The following is a 16093-nucleotide window of genomic DNA, read 5'->3' as shown; positions in this document are numbered from 1 at the left end:
ATAATTAAAAATGCCCACTAAGAAAACGTGATTTTTTTTCTGTCAATATGTATAAATTTGTTTTGGTCTTACAATGTACGAAATGTTTGCTGAAATCGTGCGGAAAAACACGTTATAAATTTTTCCAAATTGATATCATCCTATGTTAAAACTGAAAATGATAACGTAATTTGTGAATGATCCATGAATCATGGTGACCCCCAAACAACACGTGATGTTTTTAAACATTCTAGAATTTTAATCTAGTGCAATGGAGTGAGGTCAATTTATGCAATAAGTGTTTGAATAAAGCTTCGTAGGTACATTTTTTATACGCGCGCTTTTGCGATCCTAGAGGTACAGCCAACCCTGCAGAAACGGCACTTGACCAAATCCAGCAATTTAATTAGCTCATTAATCCTCGATTAGGCTAAGTATGAGTCACATTTTTACGTGGCATTTCCGAAGAAATCGTTCGATGTATTTAGAAATGACAAGATAGTCGCCTCTCACCTCCCTCTTTGACCGCCGAAAACGTTGAATTCAACGCGCAAACGTGGAACATTTATAGAACGTCTTCTCCAACGTTGACGTAGTCAGTTTGAATTGTTGACCTGTGTAGTGTTCAGGTGGAATTTTATAAATAAATTGCAACATGCCCATTGGTAAGTTTTGAGAAGTTGTAGCATTGTTTTTGCGCCCGATTGGAAAATTTTCGGGCCAACCGGAAGCCAACACCGGCGTTTCAATGCTCATAGTCACCGGCACTTTTTTCTTGCATTTTAACCAACTAAAATTGCACATAGTTGCAAATTTTTGTTTTTTTATTACTTTTTTTTCGCATTCATCCACAAATTTTTCCTCGGCCTTGTAAGCCGATAATAAGTCGCATTTTCATGTCCAAAACTCCGTAACACTTTCCGGTTAGACAATCAAGATAACATTTGGGAAATTACAAATGGCACTATTGCATGTCTGGTCCTTTTTACTATTGTTTTATTAGAATTTTGACACGCCCATCGTAGCGCGACCTCAAAGTTCACTTGACCATTACTGAACCACATAACACTACTATTTTTAGCATTGTTGTCACCGCTGCTGATTGTAATAAGACTTTTTTTACTCATATTTATCAGCCTGCCAACAAGGTTTTTATTTTAAAAAAGTTTCAATATATATTTTAGGATAGAGCTTTAAGTTATGCGAGATATGTATATTTTCACTTGTGTCTAAAAATAATGCAACAGGAACTTCTTAACACTCTATAGTGACCCTAGTGACCTACTTAATAACTGAAATATGCAAGGAGCTCAATTAGATTGGTTTTATTTTTAAAAATCTTAAAATTGGAAAATCAATATGTAAACCATAAAATTGTTTCAAATAAATATTGTTTACATATTCAATTAACACACGTCTGACATCTTTCAAGCTATGTATTGTAGGTTTGTTATTAAAAACAGAAAACCCTGGTTATGTATTGTAGGTTTGTTTTTAAAAACAGAAAACCCTGGTTATTGTGGAATAAATTTTAATAGACAAAATGTTTATGATGCCTAACATAAATCAGTCTGGCTTATCCAAATGGCAAATCCCAGAAAAACTGGACTTTAATTCCAGCTGAAATTGTGCGAGAAAATTACGTCACTAATTTGATTACAAGGTTGACTTGATTTATTTCAATTTAGCTCATTTTTATTACTTAGAACTTTAGATGAGAATTGAAATCATGAAACCCGCTTTTCTGAAATATTCAATACAAAACTCTCGATTTAGTTGAAATCTAATAATAGATTGAAGTTCATCGTCTTATAATACTTAGGAGTATAAGGAAAAAATGATTTCTAAACACGATTTTTTTGAAACGTCAAAAGGTAATAAGTTTGAAGAGACTTAAACGTTGTCACGCACGTTTGAAATTCTTATAACATTTTCTTCTTGATTCTGGTTAATTTTCCAGATCGAGGGGAAATAAAGTAGGTTTTATAAATGACTAAAAACTAATAAGAAAATTAATTATACCCAAAAGTATGAATATGAAAGATTTTTGACAAAACTTAAAAAAAACGATTTTTACAAAGTATTTACAATTTTTGTTAATTTATTTTTAATAACTTAAGATTTAATATTTCATAATAAATAAATTAATATTATAGCACCCAATACCACAACATTTTTACTGTGACAAGTCACATTTTTTTCAAAAAAGATAATTTTAAAAATGTAACTTTAAAGCGTTTATCAGGTTATACCTATAGTATACAAATTGTGCCCACGCAAAATTTTTGAAGCGTTGCATACTTAATTGTGTTACCCACCTAGTTCTAGTAATGATCAACTTCCGCACAGATTTGAAACTTCTATTGTATGCAGGAAAAGTACAAAATTAAGTCAAATTTCACATCCTAGTTTGTTTTTTTTGCACCACATGCATATTTAATTATTTCTAATAATACATATTTTAGATTTGTACGACTTTTTTCTTTATTCCATGTTTCGTAGATAAGCGTGGGAAGTCAGTTGAGAGCCCCTTAATTATCCTTTAATTGAAACAAGGACATTTCCTCCCTTTTGTTGGCAAAGCTGGTGGTTCCTGCGCCACACACCTGCTTGCAGGTGCAATTTGTAAATTACGGTGGAGTGAATACTAATCGCGTGACGTGTCATTAATGATGTTCCAAACACTAAATCTGTCGGTGATGTAATATCTTGTCAGAGATTAAAAATCAATGATGACCTTCCTTTTATGGCGCCAGACATAGTGGAAGCGGAGGAAAAATACGTGTAAAATTTGTAACAGTAGGAGTAAAAACCAATATCGAGCGTGACACAGTTTCAGTGCAGTAACTTTACTGCATTTGATCAAAGTTTCAAAGAAAAGAAATTTATGAAAGCAGTAAAAAATTCCTTGGAAAATCGTCAGCGATGCCGTGATAAAAATAAAAATTGTCGAGTGGAAACATTCAGCCTTACATAACTGACAAAAAGAAATTTTATAAGATCTTATCATGGTGACCGAAAATCTAGTCTTGAGAAAACCGAATCGTAAAAAGTAAAAAGCTATTTGAGTATGTTTACCTACATTCTATTATTACAAACGCTAAACACGAATGAGAAAACAATTCAAGGCGTGATGTTACCTTGGCATAAAATGATGCTATATTGAAAAAATTTTCATTCTAATTTACACAACTCAAGACTGTCTTGCATTTTTTTAATTTGTACAAATATCACACTGGGAACAGTATTGGAAACCTCCACAGTTTTAAAATTTGACTAATTTGTTTTATTTTAATTTCCAGAATTGCAAACCGAGGACCGCCTCGAATACACCTTCTTCCCTAACGCCTCCGGCCTCCTCCAATTCCGCGTTCGCGCCCCCAACGATGCCCACATCGCCCTCAGCCCCTCCGCCTCCGAGGCCACCCCCATGTACGAAGTCTTCATCGGCGGCTGGGGCAACTCCAAATCCATAATCCGTAAGAACCGCAGCAAACCCGACGTCGCCGAGGCCAGCACTCCCGGCTTCCTCAACCCCGACGAGTTCCGCGGCTTCTGGATCCGCTGGGATAACGGCCACATCTCCGTAGGTCACGAGGGCAACGCCGCCCCCTTCCTCGAATGGCGCGACTATGAGCAAGTCCCCATCGAGTACATCGGCGTGTGCACGGGTTGGGGCGCCACCGGCTCCTGGATCATCGAGGAGGCGCGCGGCGGGGCCCCCTCAATGGGCGGTCGCGGAAACTTCTCCAATGTATGCTGGGTGGCCGCACGCAACGGCGAGGTGCCCCCAAGGGCTTTCGCCGGTGGTGAAGACAACGGCGAGCCAATTTATGTCGCGAGAGCTAACTTCAACGGGGGGCTTATTCCCGGCAAGCTGCTGGCAAGCCACGGCACAGCCTACGTCCCCTGGGGCGGGCAAGAGAACGGCGTCGCCGAGTACGAGGTGCTGTGCGACTTCCCCGGGAACTGGGTCGCCTGCAGCGGGGCAAATATCCCACCGAATGCGGTTACTGCGGGACAGAGCGAAGACGGGGAGCCATTGTATGTGGGCAGGGTGGTCCATGATGGGTCGCTCACGGTCGGAAAGGTGCAACCCAGTCACGGGGTGGTTTATATTGCGTATGGTGGGACCGAATTAGGGTTCCAGGATTACGAAATTTTGGTACAATAAAAGGACTGATGGATGTGTTTGTTAATCGCTTTAAAGTTTTGCTGCCTAGGAATTCGATCCAGCATAAATAAAATGTTATTTACGTTTATATAACGCTAGACTGCACCGTTGTGGCTTCTAGGTGCCTTATAATTATGTGTACCGATAGGAACTGTATTATTTTTGTATAATGGAAACGGTCTCGAAATTTATTATTTCGTAAAAGTGGCTGATTTGGTTAGTGCCACTTTAATATAATTTTTTAAGTCTATAATGTAATAAAAAGAATAAAATTTCTATTTATCATCTGTTGTGGTTTTATTGGTTTTATTTATTCACATACCCACATAAACGTTCTTGAAGTTCTATCAATCTGACCTCAACTTAATTAATTTATGCACAAATATCATCTTTAATTTTAGAAAGGTCATTGATATATTTTTTAAATGACTGCTTCCAAAATATTTTTTAACACCACCCACACATTTTATCGTTTTTTAATATGAGATAAGTAATTAAGCTAGCACGAAACTGTTATTCTGTTGCCACATTTACTTTAATTCAATTTTATATTAAATTCATAAATTTATGATCTATTAATTTATATTTAATTTATATTTATATAATAAATTTATGATTTATTAATTCATAAATTAATAGGGGATAATTTACTGGGACAGTAAAATTTATTGATATACGTAGTAAATTAAGATGTAAAATATATAAAAGTGAAGCAAAGCAAGAAAAAAACTGTGAGTTGTATAATAAGTGAGTTTTTATGAAATGTTTTCTCCCTAAACTTATTTTTTGTTATAAAGACAGACTTTTCAAACGATATGATAAAGTCCTACACCAAAATTTTTAGCTCGGCTATTTTGCATTTTTTTGAAAAAGGTCAATTTTACATTTAAAAAAAGCACTTTTTGGCATACCTATATTTTTTTGTTACCTATGCTTTTTAGTGCCTTTTTTGAAATGTAAAGTTGACCTGTTTGAACATTTTTCGCAAGAATGCAGAAGAACGGAACCATGAATTTTCTGCAGGACTGCATACATCATTCTGTCTATACTTAATTTGTTAATATACGACTCGTATATTTCCTTATTTGTGAAAAAAAAAAATTAAACTACATACGAGTTTTAACCAAAATGTATTTTTATGATGTATTATTTTGAGTGTCGTAAAAAGCAATTATAAATCAATCTATACGATTAATTCAACGATACATAGTTGTGTTAGACAATTACACTTTAATGTATTTATAAATTGAATGTATTACATACGTATACAGAATTTTTCAAATGTAATCAAAAACTTCCTGTTAATAAGAATAGGATGTAAAACAAGAAATTTATTTAGTTTAGATACGAACATCAAATTAAAAATTTGGTGGAGGCGCCGGTTTGATTTTTCCCACTTTTATTGTCTACAAATAATATTTGTATTTTGCATGACGTTTTTGGTTTTAGTTATTAATCAATGACCGTTATTGTTAATTTCAAACCACAAATTGTGCCACCCACACGTGATTAGAATTATTTAATCTTGGTTTTATCAACAGACTTTGTTTACATTATGTTTGCGGTTTGTACCCCAGGAAACTTATTCTTTGTTGGGACAGGAAGTACACAATTAGTTAATCTTAATTCCCTTATGTGGTTTACATTTCTTTAGCAATAATGATTATTAAAATTTAGTTTAACGCAATCTGTTTAGTAAACCGGTTGTGTTAAAAGCGAAAAAACGGTGACAAAGTTTTAAACCAAAATGAGTGATAACTTGGAAGTGGAAGTAATCTACTTCTATCCAACGGAAAATTCAAAATCTCATAAAACAGACAAGTTTGAATTAATATATGACGAAGAAAATCCAATTCCCATTTTCAGACGTGGAATTAAATTCACACTTGCGTTGAGATTCAAAAAAAACAAGTCGTTCGATCCACAAAGGGACCAGTTGCGTTTAATTTTTAATTTTGGTAAAGGTAAAAAAATAATTAAAATCAATGTTATTTTTTGTATTTTAGGACCTAAGCCAAACGTGATAAAGGGCACTCGTGGTTTGATAAAAATAACGAAAGAGAGAACCCCAATTAACGATTTCAAATTTTGGGGTGCAAATATCTTGGACTCTTCTTCCGACTTGATTTTAGAAGTTTGGGCCCCTACTAGTGCTCCGGTCGGCGTATGGGGACTTCAAGTTGAATCTAGTATTGCAAATGCAACAACTCCACCAACTGTCTATAACCACGAAAGTGATTTTTATATTTTATTCAATCCCTGGAATTGTCGTGAGTATTTGTTAGATAAAGAATGTGAATTTTTAAGTGAAAATTTTCAGACGACCTCGTCTACATGCCAGAAGAACGGCTCCTTGATGAGTACGTCTTGACCGACGTTGGTAAAATATGGGTGGGTCCATATGGGTCCAGCCGTGGTCGCGAATGGGTTTTTGGCCAGTTTGACGCTTGTGTCCTCCCTGCAGCCATGCTAATGTTTGAAAAATCCGACTTACCTCCAGCTAGCCGCGGAGATCCAATCAAAGTCAGTAGAATGATCTCAAAACTGGTCAATAGTAACGATGATGATGGGGTTTTGGTCGGTCGTTGGGACGGAGAGTACGACGATGGGACAGCACCATCTGCTTGGACAGGATCCGTCCAGATTTTGCAAGAATTTCTAGACACACAATCCCCTGTGAACTATGGGCAATGTTGGGTGTTTTCTGGTGTTGTTTCCACAGTTTGCCGCGCTTTGGGGATCCCATCGAGGGTCGTCTCGAACCTGGTGTCTGCCCATGACGCCAACGCTTCTCTCACTGTTGACAAATACTACAACATGGATAACGCAGAAATGGACTACGACCCCAATAACCCAATGGGCGAGGATTCCATATGGAATTTCCACGTGTGGAATGATGTCTGGATGGCACGTCCTGACCTGCCTCATGGGTATGGCGGATGGCAAGCTATCGATGCAACACCACAAGAAACCTCCTCTGGGTATTACCAATGCGGACCTGCTTCGTTGGAAGCTATCAAAAAAGGACAAGTTGGGTTCAACTATGACGTTGCTTTCATGGTGGCTTCGGTCAATGCCGATGTGATGCGTTGGAAGGAGGATAATACCAGAGAACTCGGTTTCGCCAGAATTTATTCCAACAAATATCAGTAAGTTACAAATAAATTATAAAAACAGAAAATGAAAGAATGATTGTAGTATCGGTCGTACAATTTTGACAAAACAAGCCTTTATTTTTGACCCGAACGGAGATCAAGACAGGGAGGACGTTACTTTGCAGTACAAACCTCCTGAAGGATCAAAAGCTGAACGTTTGTCTTTATATAACGCTGTCAGAGGCACCGAACTTGCGAAAAGGTAATTAATTTAAGATTTTGTTCACATTTCTGTGATCCTAATAATACTAAATTATAACTGCAAATTTTCAGCAAAAAATTTTGTTTTTAAAACAGAGAAAATATCTCTTTGCATTTTTATGATCCTGGTACTCCCGACACTTTTAAGATTTTGCCGTATTTAGGCAAAGATTTTTATTTAATTGATGAGTATCTCTGCAAATGTCTGTATGTTAAATGTTTTAGCTTCTTTGCTTTACCTGATCCCGGCTTAGAAGACGTCGAGTTTGATTTGGAAGAATTAGAAAGAATCAAGATTGGCGAAGGCTTTTGTGTCGTCGTTCATATGAAAAACAGAAGCGATAAAGTACGCAATATCAAGGCTCTCCTTTCTGCGACCAGTGTCTTTTACAATGGAGTTAAAGCAAATCTGATCAAAAAAGAAGACATAGAAGTAGTATTGCAACCAAAATCGCGTTAGTAACATGTCTAGGTACTTTTTCATAAGCTTTATTCAAATAACTTTCTGATTTTTAGACGAAACCATAAGAATGACCGTCAAAGCAGACGAATATTTGGAAAAATTGGTTGAGTACAGCAATTTGAAGCTGTATGCTATTGCTTCAGTCCAGGAAACGCGCCAAACGTGGACCGATGAAGACGACTTCGAAGTTTTGAAGCCGAAAATAGATATACGGGTATCATGACAAATTTTACTTTTATTTTTTTAATATTCATGTATTAGATTCCTCCTGAAATTCCTATTGGAAAACCGACATCAGTTACTCTTCGATTTGTAAACCCATTAAAGAAGATTTTGACAAATTGTAGATTCAATCTTTCTGGTCCTACTTTAATTAGAAATCAGGTAATACGCTATACTGATGTAAAGCCCGGAGGTTTGGTGAAGATAAATGCGGATATCACACCAAAGATTGCTGGTGAACAAATACTGGTTGCAACCTTTTCTTCTAAACAACTCATCGATATACGAGGATCTGCTAAAGTAGAAGTGTTGGCAGATGAAGAGTAACGCTTTTGTGAAGGATTATAAACTTTTTAGATGTAGTTTAGAAATGCACGCATGCTTTTTGGCACTTTTTACAGCAATAAAATCATTTTTGAAGAAAGTTTTCTTGTTTTTTTTTTTAATAACATGTTTTAAATTTTAAATAACAAAGATAGGCAACCTAACAGAAATAAAAGAGTAGCTCCACATTAACACAATTCGTCCACTTGCTGAGTAGGTTTAATTTCTCCGTACTATGGTAGAATATTTTATCTACCATCTAGCCCCGCCAAGCCCCGCTCTTACGAATGTATACAAAAACAAGACAAAAATGTGGTTCTAGTTTTTATTATAAATTACGTAAATCTTTACTTTCTTATTATGCAAATTCATTTTTAGATACATGCTAAAAATGTAGATTGGCACTAGAAAATGAGACTTTATGGGTAAGATTCTAAATTCTTTTTAATTAAATAAAATTGTTAATTAACCTCTAGCAGTCTTTAATTTTTAAATTTTATGTTAATTGTAGGAGATGTTCGAGACGACAATTTTTCAGTTTCTGGCTTGTTTTGGCTTTGGTTTATGTATTTTACGTGGAATATTGGGAATACATGTGGAACAGTACCACTTGGCAGAAACTGAAATGTGAAAATGAAAGAGATTGTACAAAAATCCTGCTTGTTGCCGACCCTCAAATCATAGGACAACGTAAAGAGATTATACATTTTCTCACACCTTTTAGTATCTTTGATAGTGACTTTTATCTAAAAAAAACGTATTACTGGGCTTTCAGGTTTGCACAACCTGATATTGTTGTATTTCTGGGTGATTTAATGGATGAAGGTTCAATCGCCAACAATGAAGAGTTTTATGGTTATGTGCGACGAATTTTTAACATTTTCAGTGATCAAGTACCATCCACTCTTAAGGTAGTGTTGAAACAGAATTTTATCATTTTATTAAAAGTATTTTGCAGCATATCTGGCTACCTGGTGATAATGATATTGGTGGTGAGGAATTCGATCGAGTGACTGAAGAGAAATTCAAGCGCTTTCACAGGGCTTTTGCCCAACCTGAACTAATATACCACAAAAATATCACATTCTTTAAAATAAACCGTTTCATTCAAAGCATTCCTGTTATCAAAGAAAGACGAGATTTTTACGACACTTCTAGAATTTTTGTTGGACTTAGTCATGTACCACTCATGTTTATTCCCTCATTGTTTGTTGAAAAAGTAGGTAAAAATAGTGAAAATTTTCAGTGAGTGAAAATTTTGTTGCAGGTTTTTAATAAAGTGCTACCTCAGGTATTGTTCACAGCCCACGAACACAAATCGATGATTGTGAGTACAGACGCATTACTCAGACAAGATCGTCAAATTGTTCCTGTGACACCTGACAATAATAAAGTCTATGAATTTACTTTGGGCAATACTGACATGTACGAATTTATTATACCGACGTGTTCGTACAGAATGGGCACAGATAAAATCGGCTATGGCTTTGCTGTGCTTGGTATGGTATTTAGCATTATTGTTGCAACACTAATGACTCTTTTTAGAAAAAAATGAAATACGATACACTGTGCTGTGGTCTCCGTCCCGCTTTACGCAACTTCATAATTACTCAATAGTAATTTGCTTTATATTTTTTAACTTTTTGTTTTATTTTTGTTGCTGTAAGAAATCATCAAAGAGGTTTTGCTAAACCGAATGAGTACCTGCCAAGTATTTTAGTATACAAAGCTGCATTCAGTATTTTTGCTAGTGCTAAAACTTGATGTTTTAGTCAATCGAAAAAAAAAACAATTTAATATAATAAGTAATAATCCATCAACTTAAAACGTATCGTGTTGTACTTTAAAAGTACTTAAATTTTTATTACAAAATAGTAACATATCGTACTACCAATTGGTGGGATTACTAATTATTGAAACTAATTAACTATTGATATTCAATATGTAGCAGCAAAAATATTCTGACATATCTTTAATGTACATATGTACAAGTGCAGCATTATACAATTTTTATTTTTTGAGACTTTATGTTAGGATAAAAAAAAGTTATTACTTTTCACTTTGTAAAGTAAGTTATGTGAACTGGAACTAGATTATTTATTTACTCTATTCTAGCTGAGTTTTCAAATTGTATTACAGTTTAGAAGAGCTATGACCATAACAATTTAATAAGACTACGAAAATGTAAAGAAAAGATTGAATCTCTTACGGATTACAAACAATGTTTTTTCTGCAATTACATGACTTTTAGAAAAGTATCTCTAGGCAAGTACAAAATAATAATGTTGTTAAATTGCGCAATGACTACTTACTGACATTTCTGTAAACACTCAAAATGTAGTTTAAAATGACAATCTGAGAAAAACAACGATTTAAATATTCTAAAGTCGCATTAAGATGGGTGAGGTAATGGAAGGTGCCAAATAAAATTAATTTTTATTACATTCTAAAATTGTTACCAACTTCTGAATGACGACACACATTTTGTATCTAAATACGTATCTTAAGCTTAATTAATTTTTCTCAATAACTATCAAATATATTACTGTGATTGTGTGAGAATCCATTTCAACTACATACTCAATTTTCACATGCGTGCCATTTATGAATCTCTTTGCAATAAATGTTTTTTATTATTTTTTGTTTCAACTATGGCTGAAGTACTCATCAAATGCATTAATTATATATTTTAATTTTAGTATTGTTATCAAGTACCTATGCTCTACATTCAAACATATCTGTGTTATGTAGTTTATATGTTATGTATCGGGTGATTAAAAAATGTGTGGCATAATTTTAACCACGAATAACCCTCTACAAATGAGAATAGACAGTACTTATACTATATACAGTACTTATATACAGTATTTATTGACCCCCCCTCAAAAAATAGAAAAATTACAGTTTTCCAAAAATCGGTATGAAAAAATTATTTTCTGGAAATATTTTTGTGCAGAGGTATTTGTGGTTAAAATTATGAATCATGCTATATATAAATTTTAAAATTATTATTATTAACATAAATAAAATATTTCAATGGTTATTTGTGTTTACTACTAGTAAGGCCCCCTCAGCACACAACTTTTTTAACAATTTTGCTCCGTTTTTAAATCTATATTTAAAAAGCAAATGTTTCAGGTATTCTGCCCTGTTTTTAAGTAGTTTTTAATTTCTTCTGTTTTTAAAGTACATATATTAAAAAAGCCTTCGGTTCATGAAGCTATGGCTACATTTCTAAGCATTTCGATCTGTTTGTACTATCTGGGTAAGTTCAGCACAACACTTAAAATTTTAAGGATTCTTCCCTGTTTTTTAAGGTAGAAGGCATGTGGATAATGATTTTAAAAGGAAATTGGTAGGTTTTTCCGACGGGGTAAAACATTCTGTAAAATTGATGTAGTAACTGTATTTATTAATTGTTTTTTTTAATTTGCATTTATAATACGTTTATTAACCTCTCTCAGTAGGAGTCGTTTATGGCTATCTATAAAAGCACAATGTGCTTTAATGAATTTAGGGTTATTTGCAAACTAAATTCTGTTGGCCCATATTTTATTTATTATTATTATGTTGTAACACTAATAACTAATAATTTGTAAATTTTATTTTTAATGACAGACGGCAGAAATGATTCAAAAAATCAAGTGGGCGCAAAATTCACTAGACGACAAAAATATTTTTTTTTAATTAAAATAAGAAAAAAAAAAGGCGCAAATTAGAAAAACTAGCATAAAATCCTTGTTTTATAATGACACTGGCGCACTCATCCCATAGAAAACTCGCCTACGTCGATTTAAGGTGAAAGATTACTCCAGTGAGTCTTAGTAGTTGAATAAATGTATTTAACGTTTGACAGACCTATCTTATCAAATTAATCCACATTTACGTATCTAATAATAATAATACTAATAAATTAGATTCTTCACCAGTTTCAGTGTAATTAATATTCACACAGCAAAAGATACATTAAGTTAAATTTTAAAGAATTCAGAGAAATATGTAATAAAATACGTTCTCTTTAGAATAATACAATATCAGATTTTATAGTTCTTTAATGATAATATTCTCTTTAGAAAATTAAAAGTGTACATTAACTATTAATCAGCAAAAAAAATATGAACTGAGGATTCAGACGTAGTTGGAGTATCGGCTCCGTTCTGATTACTACTGTTGCTGCAACAATAAAACACTTGCCTGAAAAACAATTTAATTGTTTTTGTTCACCTTTCATTATCTTCAATTGAGCCAATGCAATTTATAAAATCTTTTTTATGGACAATATTAGTGAAATTAAAACTTATATAAGACCCAAATCCTACTAATGTCCATAATCTTTTAAGTTTTACGGTGGCTGTGTTGTCGTTCTCAATAATTTTTAAAATACGAGATTTTGACATAATTGTTGCGCCGTCGTCAATGTGAATGTCTATCCACAATTAAAATTCTTACTAGGGGACTAATGCTTTGATACCAAAGTTTCACGATTTAAGCTTGAACTAATTAAACTTTTTAGATTTATTTGATGATATTTCATACTTATTTAATATAAAAAATAAAAGATTAAAAATTAAACGAAATGCTTTTTATTTTAGATCAGATGGAGACAAGTCTACATTTAGTGTTATTTCAATATTGGAATCTAATTAATTTAATATACTTATATTCTGTATGTTATAAATGGAAACTTTTAGAAAAATGGTTGGTATACAGAAAAAGTTCTCAGAGCTCCGTATATACATATAATCAGGAAAATTTGTATTAAAATGTTACATTTCAAAAGCTACCTATTTTAAAAATGGGGCAAAATTCCTGAAATATTTGAGTTTCTAAATATACCATTAAAAACGGTTCAAAATTTTTAAAAAAGTGTTGTGCTGAGGAGGCCTTACTAGTAGTGTGTTTTTATAGGACATGTAGCTGAAGAGGTAATAAGAATAAAATAATACTTTAAATAAACTATATTCTCATGAATCACAAACTCTATAATCAATAAAAACGAAAAAACCTTATGTGTATTATTAAAATAAAAATTCACTCACTATTAATTTAGGAAATTTCAATAAATCAGTCTACGATAATAATCATTGATCAAGTTTAAATGTTACAAATATCAGTAGTAAAAACTCGATTTAAAGTGCAAAAAATACGTTACGTTTATATAAGAAAATAGAAATGGCAACCCACACAGCAGTTCCCCAAAGATTCATTAACAAATAAGCTCCATGTGTTTCACTCGTAGGAGTCCAAGCAAATGGAAAAGTATCCCTAAATAATTCATGTCCCACGTATAAAAATAAGGAATTCATTCCTGGATAAAAGAACGGTCTTCCTCCCCACTTCCTTAGAATATCAACAAGAACAAACAAAAAGGCTTGAATAAAAAAGGCCATTCCAGACAAAACCAACGTGAAGGACAACGACCACAACTGCTTGTTCAAAGGAATCAAGCCGTCGTTTTGCTTGAACTCGCAAAGCGTTCCACCAATCAGACCCTGCAAATAATTAATTAATTTTTAAACTAATATGAGAAAATTAAATTACCACAATCGAGCCCCAAATAACCCAACGAATCACTTTCGCTTTCACATTTTGGTAGGTATTAAGTGTCCGTCCTGCTTGAACCCCAAAATAAACAGTCAAGACGGAAGTTAGCGTTCCGAGTATTCCTAAAATCCATAATTAACTCAAAAAATATAAATCTTGGATATTACCTTCAGGGTCGAAGTAAACATCAATTTCATACAATTTTTTACACGCTGGATTTTTGTACATATGTTCACCAAACACTTGTCTATCAATATATCCAGCAACACCTCCCGTACAATTGTAAAATTTGCCATGATCGTCGAGGCCCCCAGGACCCAAATAACCCTTACCACACCCTGGCACATGTACCAAAAAGGTGATACAAGTATGTATTATCACAAGAATTGTGACAAAAAGCCATTGGGGCCATGCAACCGCAACGTCATAAATACAGGAGACACTCTAAAACCCCATTATCAAAATTTCTGCAAATTAATTAAACTAAAATACCTCAACTTCTGTCCGTTTTGTAAAAATGATTTCCAATAATCCGACAATAAAATAAGTGACTCCAAATCTTTGCAAAACTCCAGGAAATCGCAACGAGCCGATAGTTTGCAAATTTTGGTTTGAATTTATAATAATTCCCAATAGAATCAAGATGAAAGAACGTCGCATCACACCTATAACAAGTTGACGTCGAGGCACCGCTCGCCGTAATTTCGCTTGCAAGGAAACAGCAAACGAGACACCCATCAACCACAAAAACCAGGGAAATACCAAATCAGCGACTGTTATGCCATTCCATACAGAATGGGTGAAAAACCAGTATTTCCCTCCTCCGTAATTTACGAAAATCATGACCATTATGCAAAATCCGCGAAATACATCGATGGACTTTATCCGGTGTGGGTGTTTTCGGATAGATGGTGTTCTCTCGATGACTAGGGGAGTCCCCGCTGAGGATCCACCCAAATCCTAGTAACACGAAGTGAGCGAATTTTTTTAATGCAAAAAATACTCACGCTTTCTATTTCTGCATTCCATGAAACAAGTCCTCTTAATCGACCGGAATTTTTGTAAATACATTTGACCATGTACCAGAAAGTACCAAAAGAACAAAGCACTATAAAAGCCGTAAGAATTGCTACAAACTGGAATTAGTTTTGTTTATATACAAAGGACAATATTTACGCAAGTAAGCGCTATCTGCAGGTTCCTTTATATACAAATTCGAACACTTTTCTGTAATATTCCACCCATAGCGATAATGCTCATACAATAACTTTTTTACACTAGAAAGAAACGTTTTAAATGCCAAAAACAACCATGATAACATTCCTACCTGCATTGTTTTTTGGCATCAGCAACAAAGAACAGCTCTAGAGGATATCGTGTATTTACAAGTATCGAAGTATTTTTATGGGGCTCTAGCGTAGTTAAATTTTGGAAATCACAGTTATGGCACTCCGAATATTGCCCCCAAACCGAAGCGGTGTCGTTCAAAAGATTAGTAATATCGATGCAAGCCTCGTCGAAAATCAGATTGGGGCTTGGAGACAAGCATTTATTACTATTTTTGAAAAGCATATTGTTGTTTACACCAAATGGAAAGCTTTAACGCGGCAATCGTGCCAAGAATAATGTGACTCATAAGACTACGATTCGACAGGATTGTCCATTTTAGGGTTCAATTTCACTGTTTTTTCCACAATTTTTTATATCTTATTACACGAGATTCAAAATGGTCAGAAATTGTTGATTACTGGCGATTTTTAACAATAAACGACGCAACTATAATTAGTAACAAAAACAAAGAGGTCACAACACAATTCACTTCGCCTTGTTTTGGATTTTAATGAAAATTGACAAATCTGACCTTGATAAAATCTGACAGATGAGTCACCCCAGTGTCGCCAACTGTATTAATATTCATCATCCTCGGCATTATTTTTGTTGAGGTCTGTGTATGTTGGAGGAAAAAGGGCAAAAAGAAGAAGAGGTGCTTTTAGACTTCTGTATTCAATTAATTAACAAATGCAACTAACA

General features: G+C 34.1%; 4 protein-coding genes across 4 annotated transcripts; 3 read left to right on the top strand and 1 right to left on the bottom strand.

Moving 5' to 3' along the window:
- Positions 1–485: 485 nt before the first annotated feature.
- LOC123014086 lies at positions 486–4440 on the top strand. Its single transcript, XM_044412962.1, has 2 exons — positions 486–644; positions 3282–4440. Exons 1-2 carry the CDS (start codon positions 635–637, stop codon positions 4151–4153), a joined length of 882 nt encoding a protein of 293 aa, XP_044268897.1. The 5' UTR covers positions 486–634; the 3' UTR covers positions 4154–4440.
- Positions 4441–5855: 1415 nt separating this feature from the next.
- Positions 5856–8618, top strand: LOC123014487 (hemocyte protein-glutamine gamma-glutamyltransferase-like). Its single transcript, XM_044413632.1, has 7 exons — positions 5856–6111; positions 6160–6423; positions 6474–7302; positions 7352–7510; positions 7735–7964; positions 8026–8186; positions 8234–8618. The coding sequence occupies exons 1-7, from the start codon at positions 5901–5903 to the stop codon at positions 8519–8521; spliced, it is 2142 nt and encodes a 713-aa protein (XP_044269567.1). The 5' UTR covers positions 5856–5900; the 3' UTR covers positions 8522–8618.
- Positions 8619–8792: 174 nt separating this feature from the next.
- On the top strand, positions 8793–11988 carry LOC123014554. The gene is made up of 5 exons (XM_044413726.1): positions 8793–8943; positions 9030–9429; positions 9477–9737; positions 9786–10017; positions 10064–11988. Exons 1-5 carry the CDS (start codon positions 8930–8932, stop codon positions 10207–10209), a joined length of 1053 nt encoding a protein of 350 aa, XP_044269661.1. The 5' UTR covers positions 8793–8929; the 3' UTR covers positions 10210–11988.
- Positions 11989–13461: 1473 nt separating this feature from the next.
- LOC123014553 (heparan-alpha-glucosaminide N-acetyltransferase-like) lies at positions 13462–15955 on the bottom strand. The gene is made up of 7 exons (XM_044413725.1): positions 15390–15955; positions 15239–15339; positions 15070–15191; positions 14555–15022; positions 14230–14506; positions 14060–14184; positions 13462–14010 (listed from the first exon to the last, which is right to left on the bottom strand). Exons 1-7 carry the CDS (start codon positions 15632–15634, stop codon positions 13648–13650), a joined length of 1701 nt encoding a protein of 566 aa, XP_044269660.1. The 5' UTR covers positions 15635–15955; the 3' UTR covers positions 13462–13647.
- Between the last annotated feature and the right edge of the window lie 138 nt (positions 15956–16093).

This window comes from Tribolium madens, unplaced genomic scaffold (assembly GCF_015345945.1).
Source record: "Tribolium madens isolate multiple individuals breed KSU strain unplaced genomic scaffold, Tmad_KSU_1.1 Scaffold_97;HRSCAF=244;Tcas5.2_LG3a, whole genome shotgun sequence".
Classification (NCBI taxonomy): domain Eukaryota; kingdom Metazoa; phylum Arthropoda; class Insecta; order Coleoptera; family Tenebrionidae; genus Tribolium; species Tribolium madens.
Note: the sequence above shows the minus strand (reverse complement) of the source record. Positions and strands in the feature narration are given on the sequence as shown.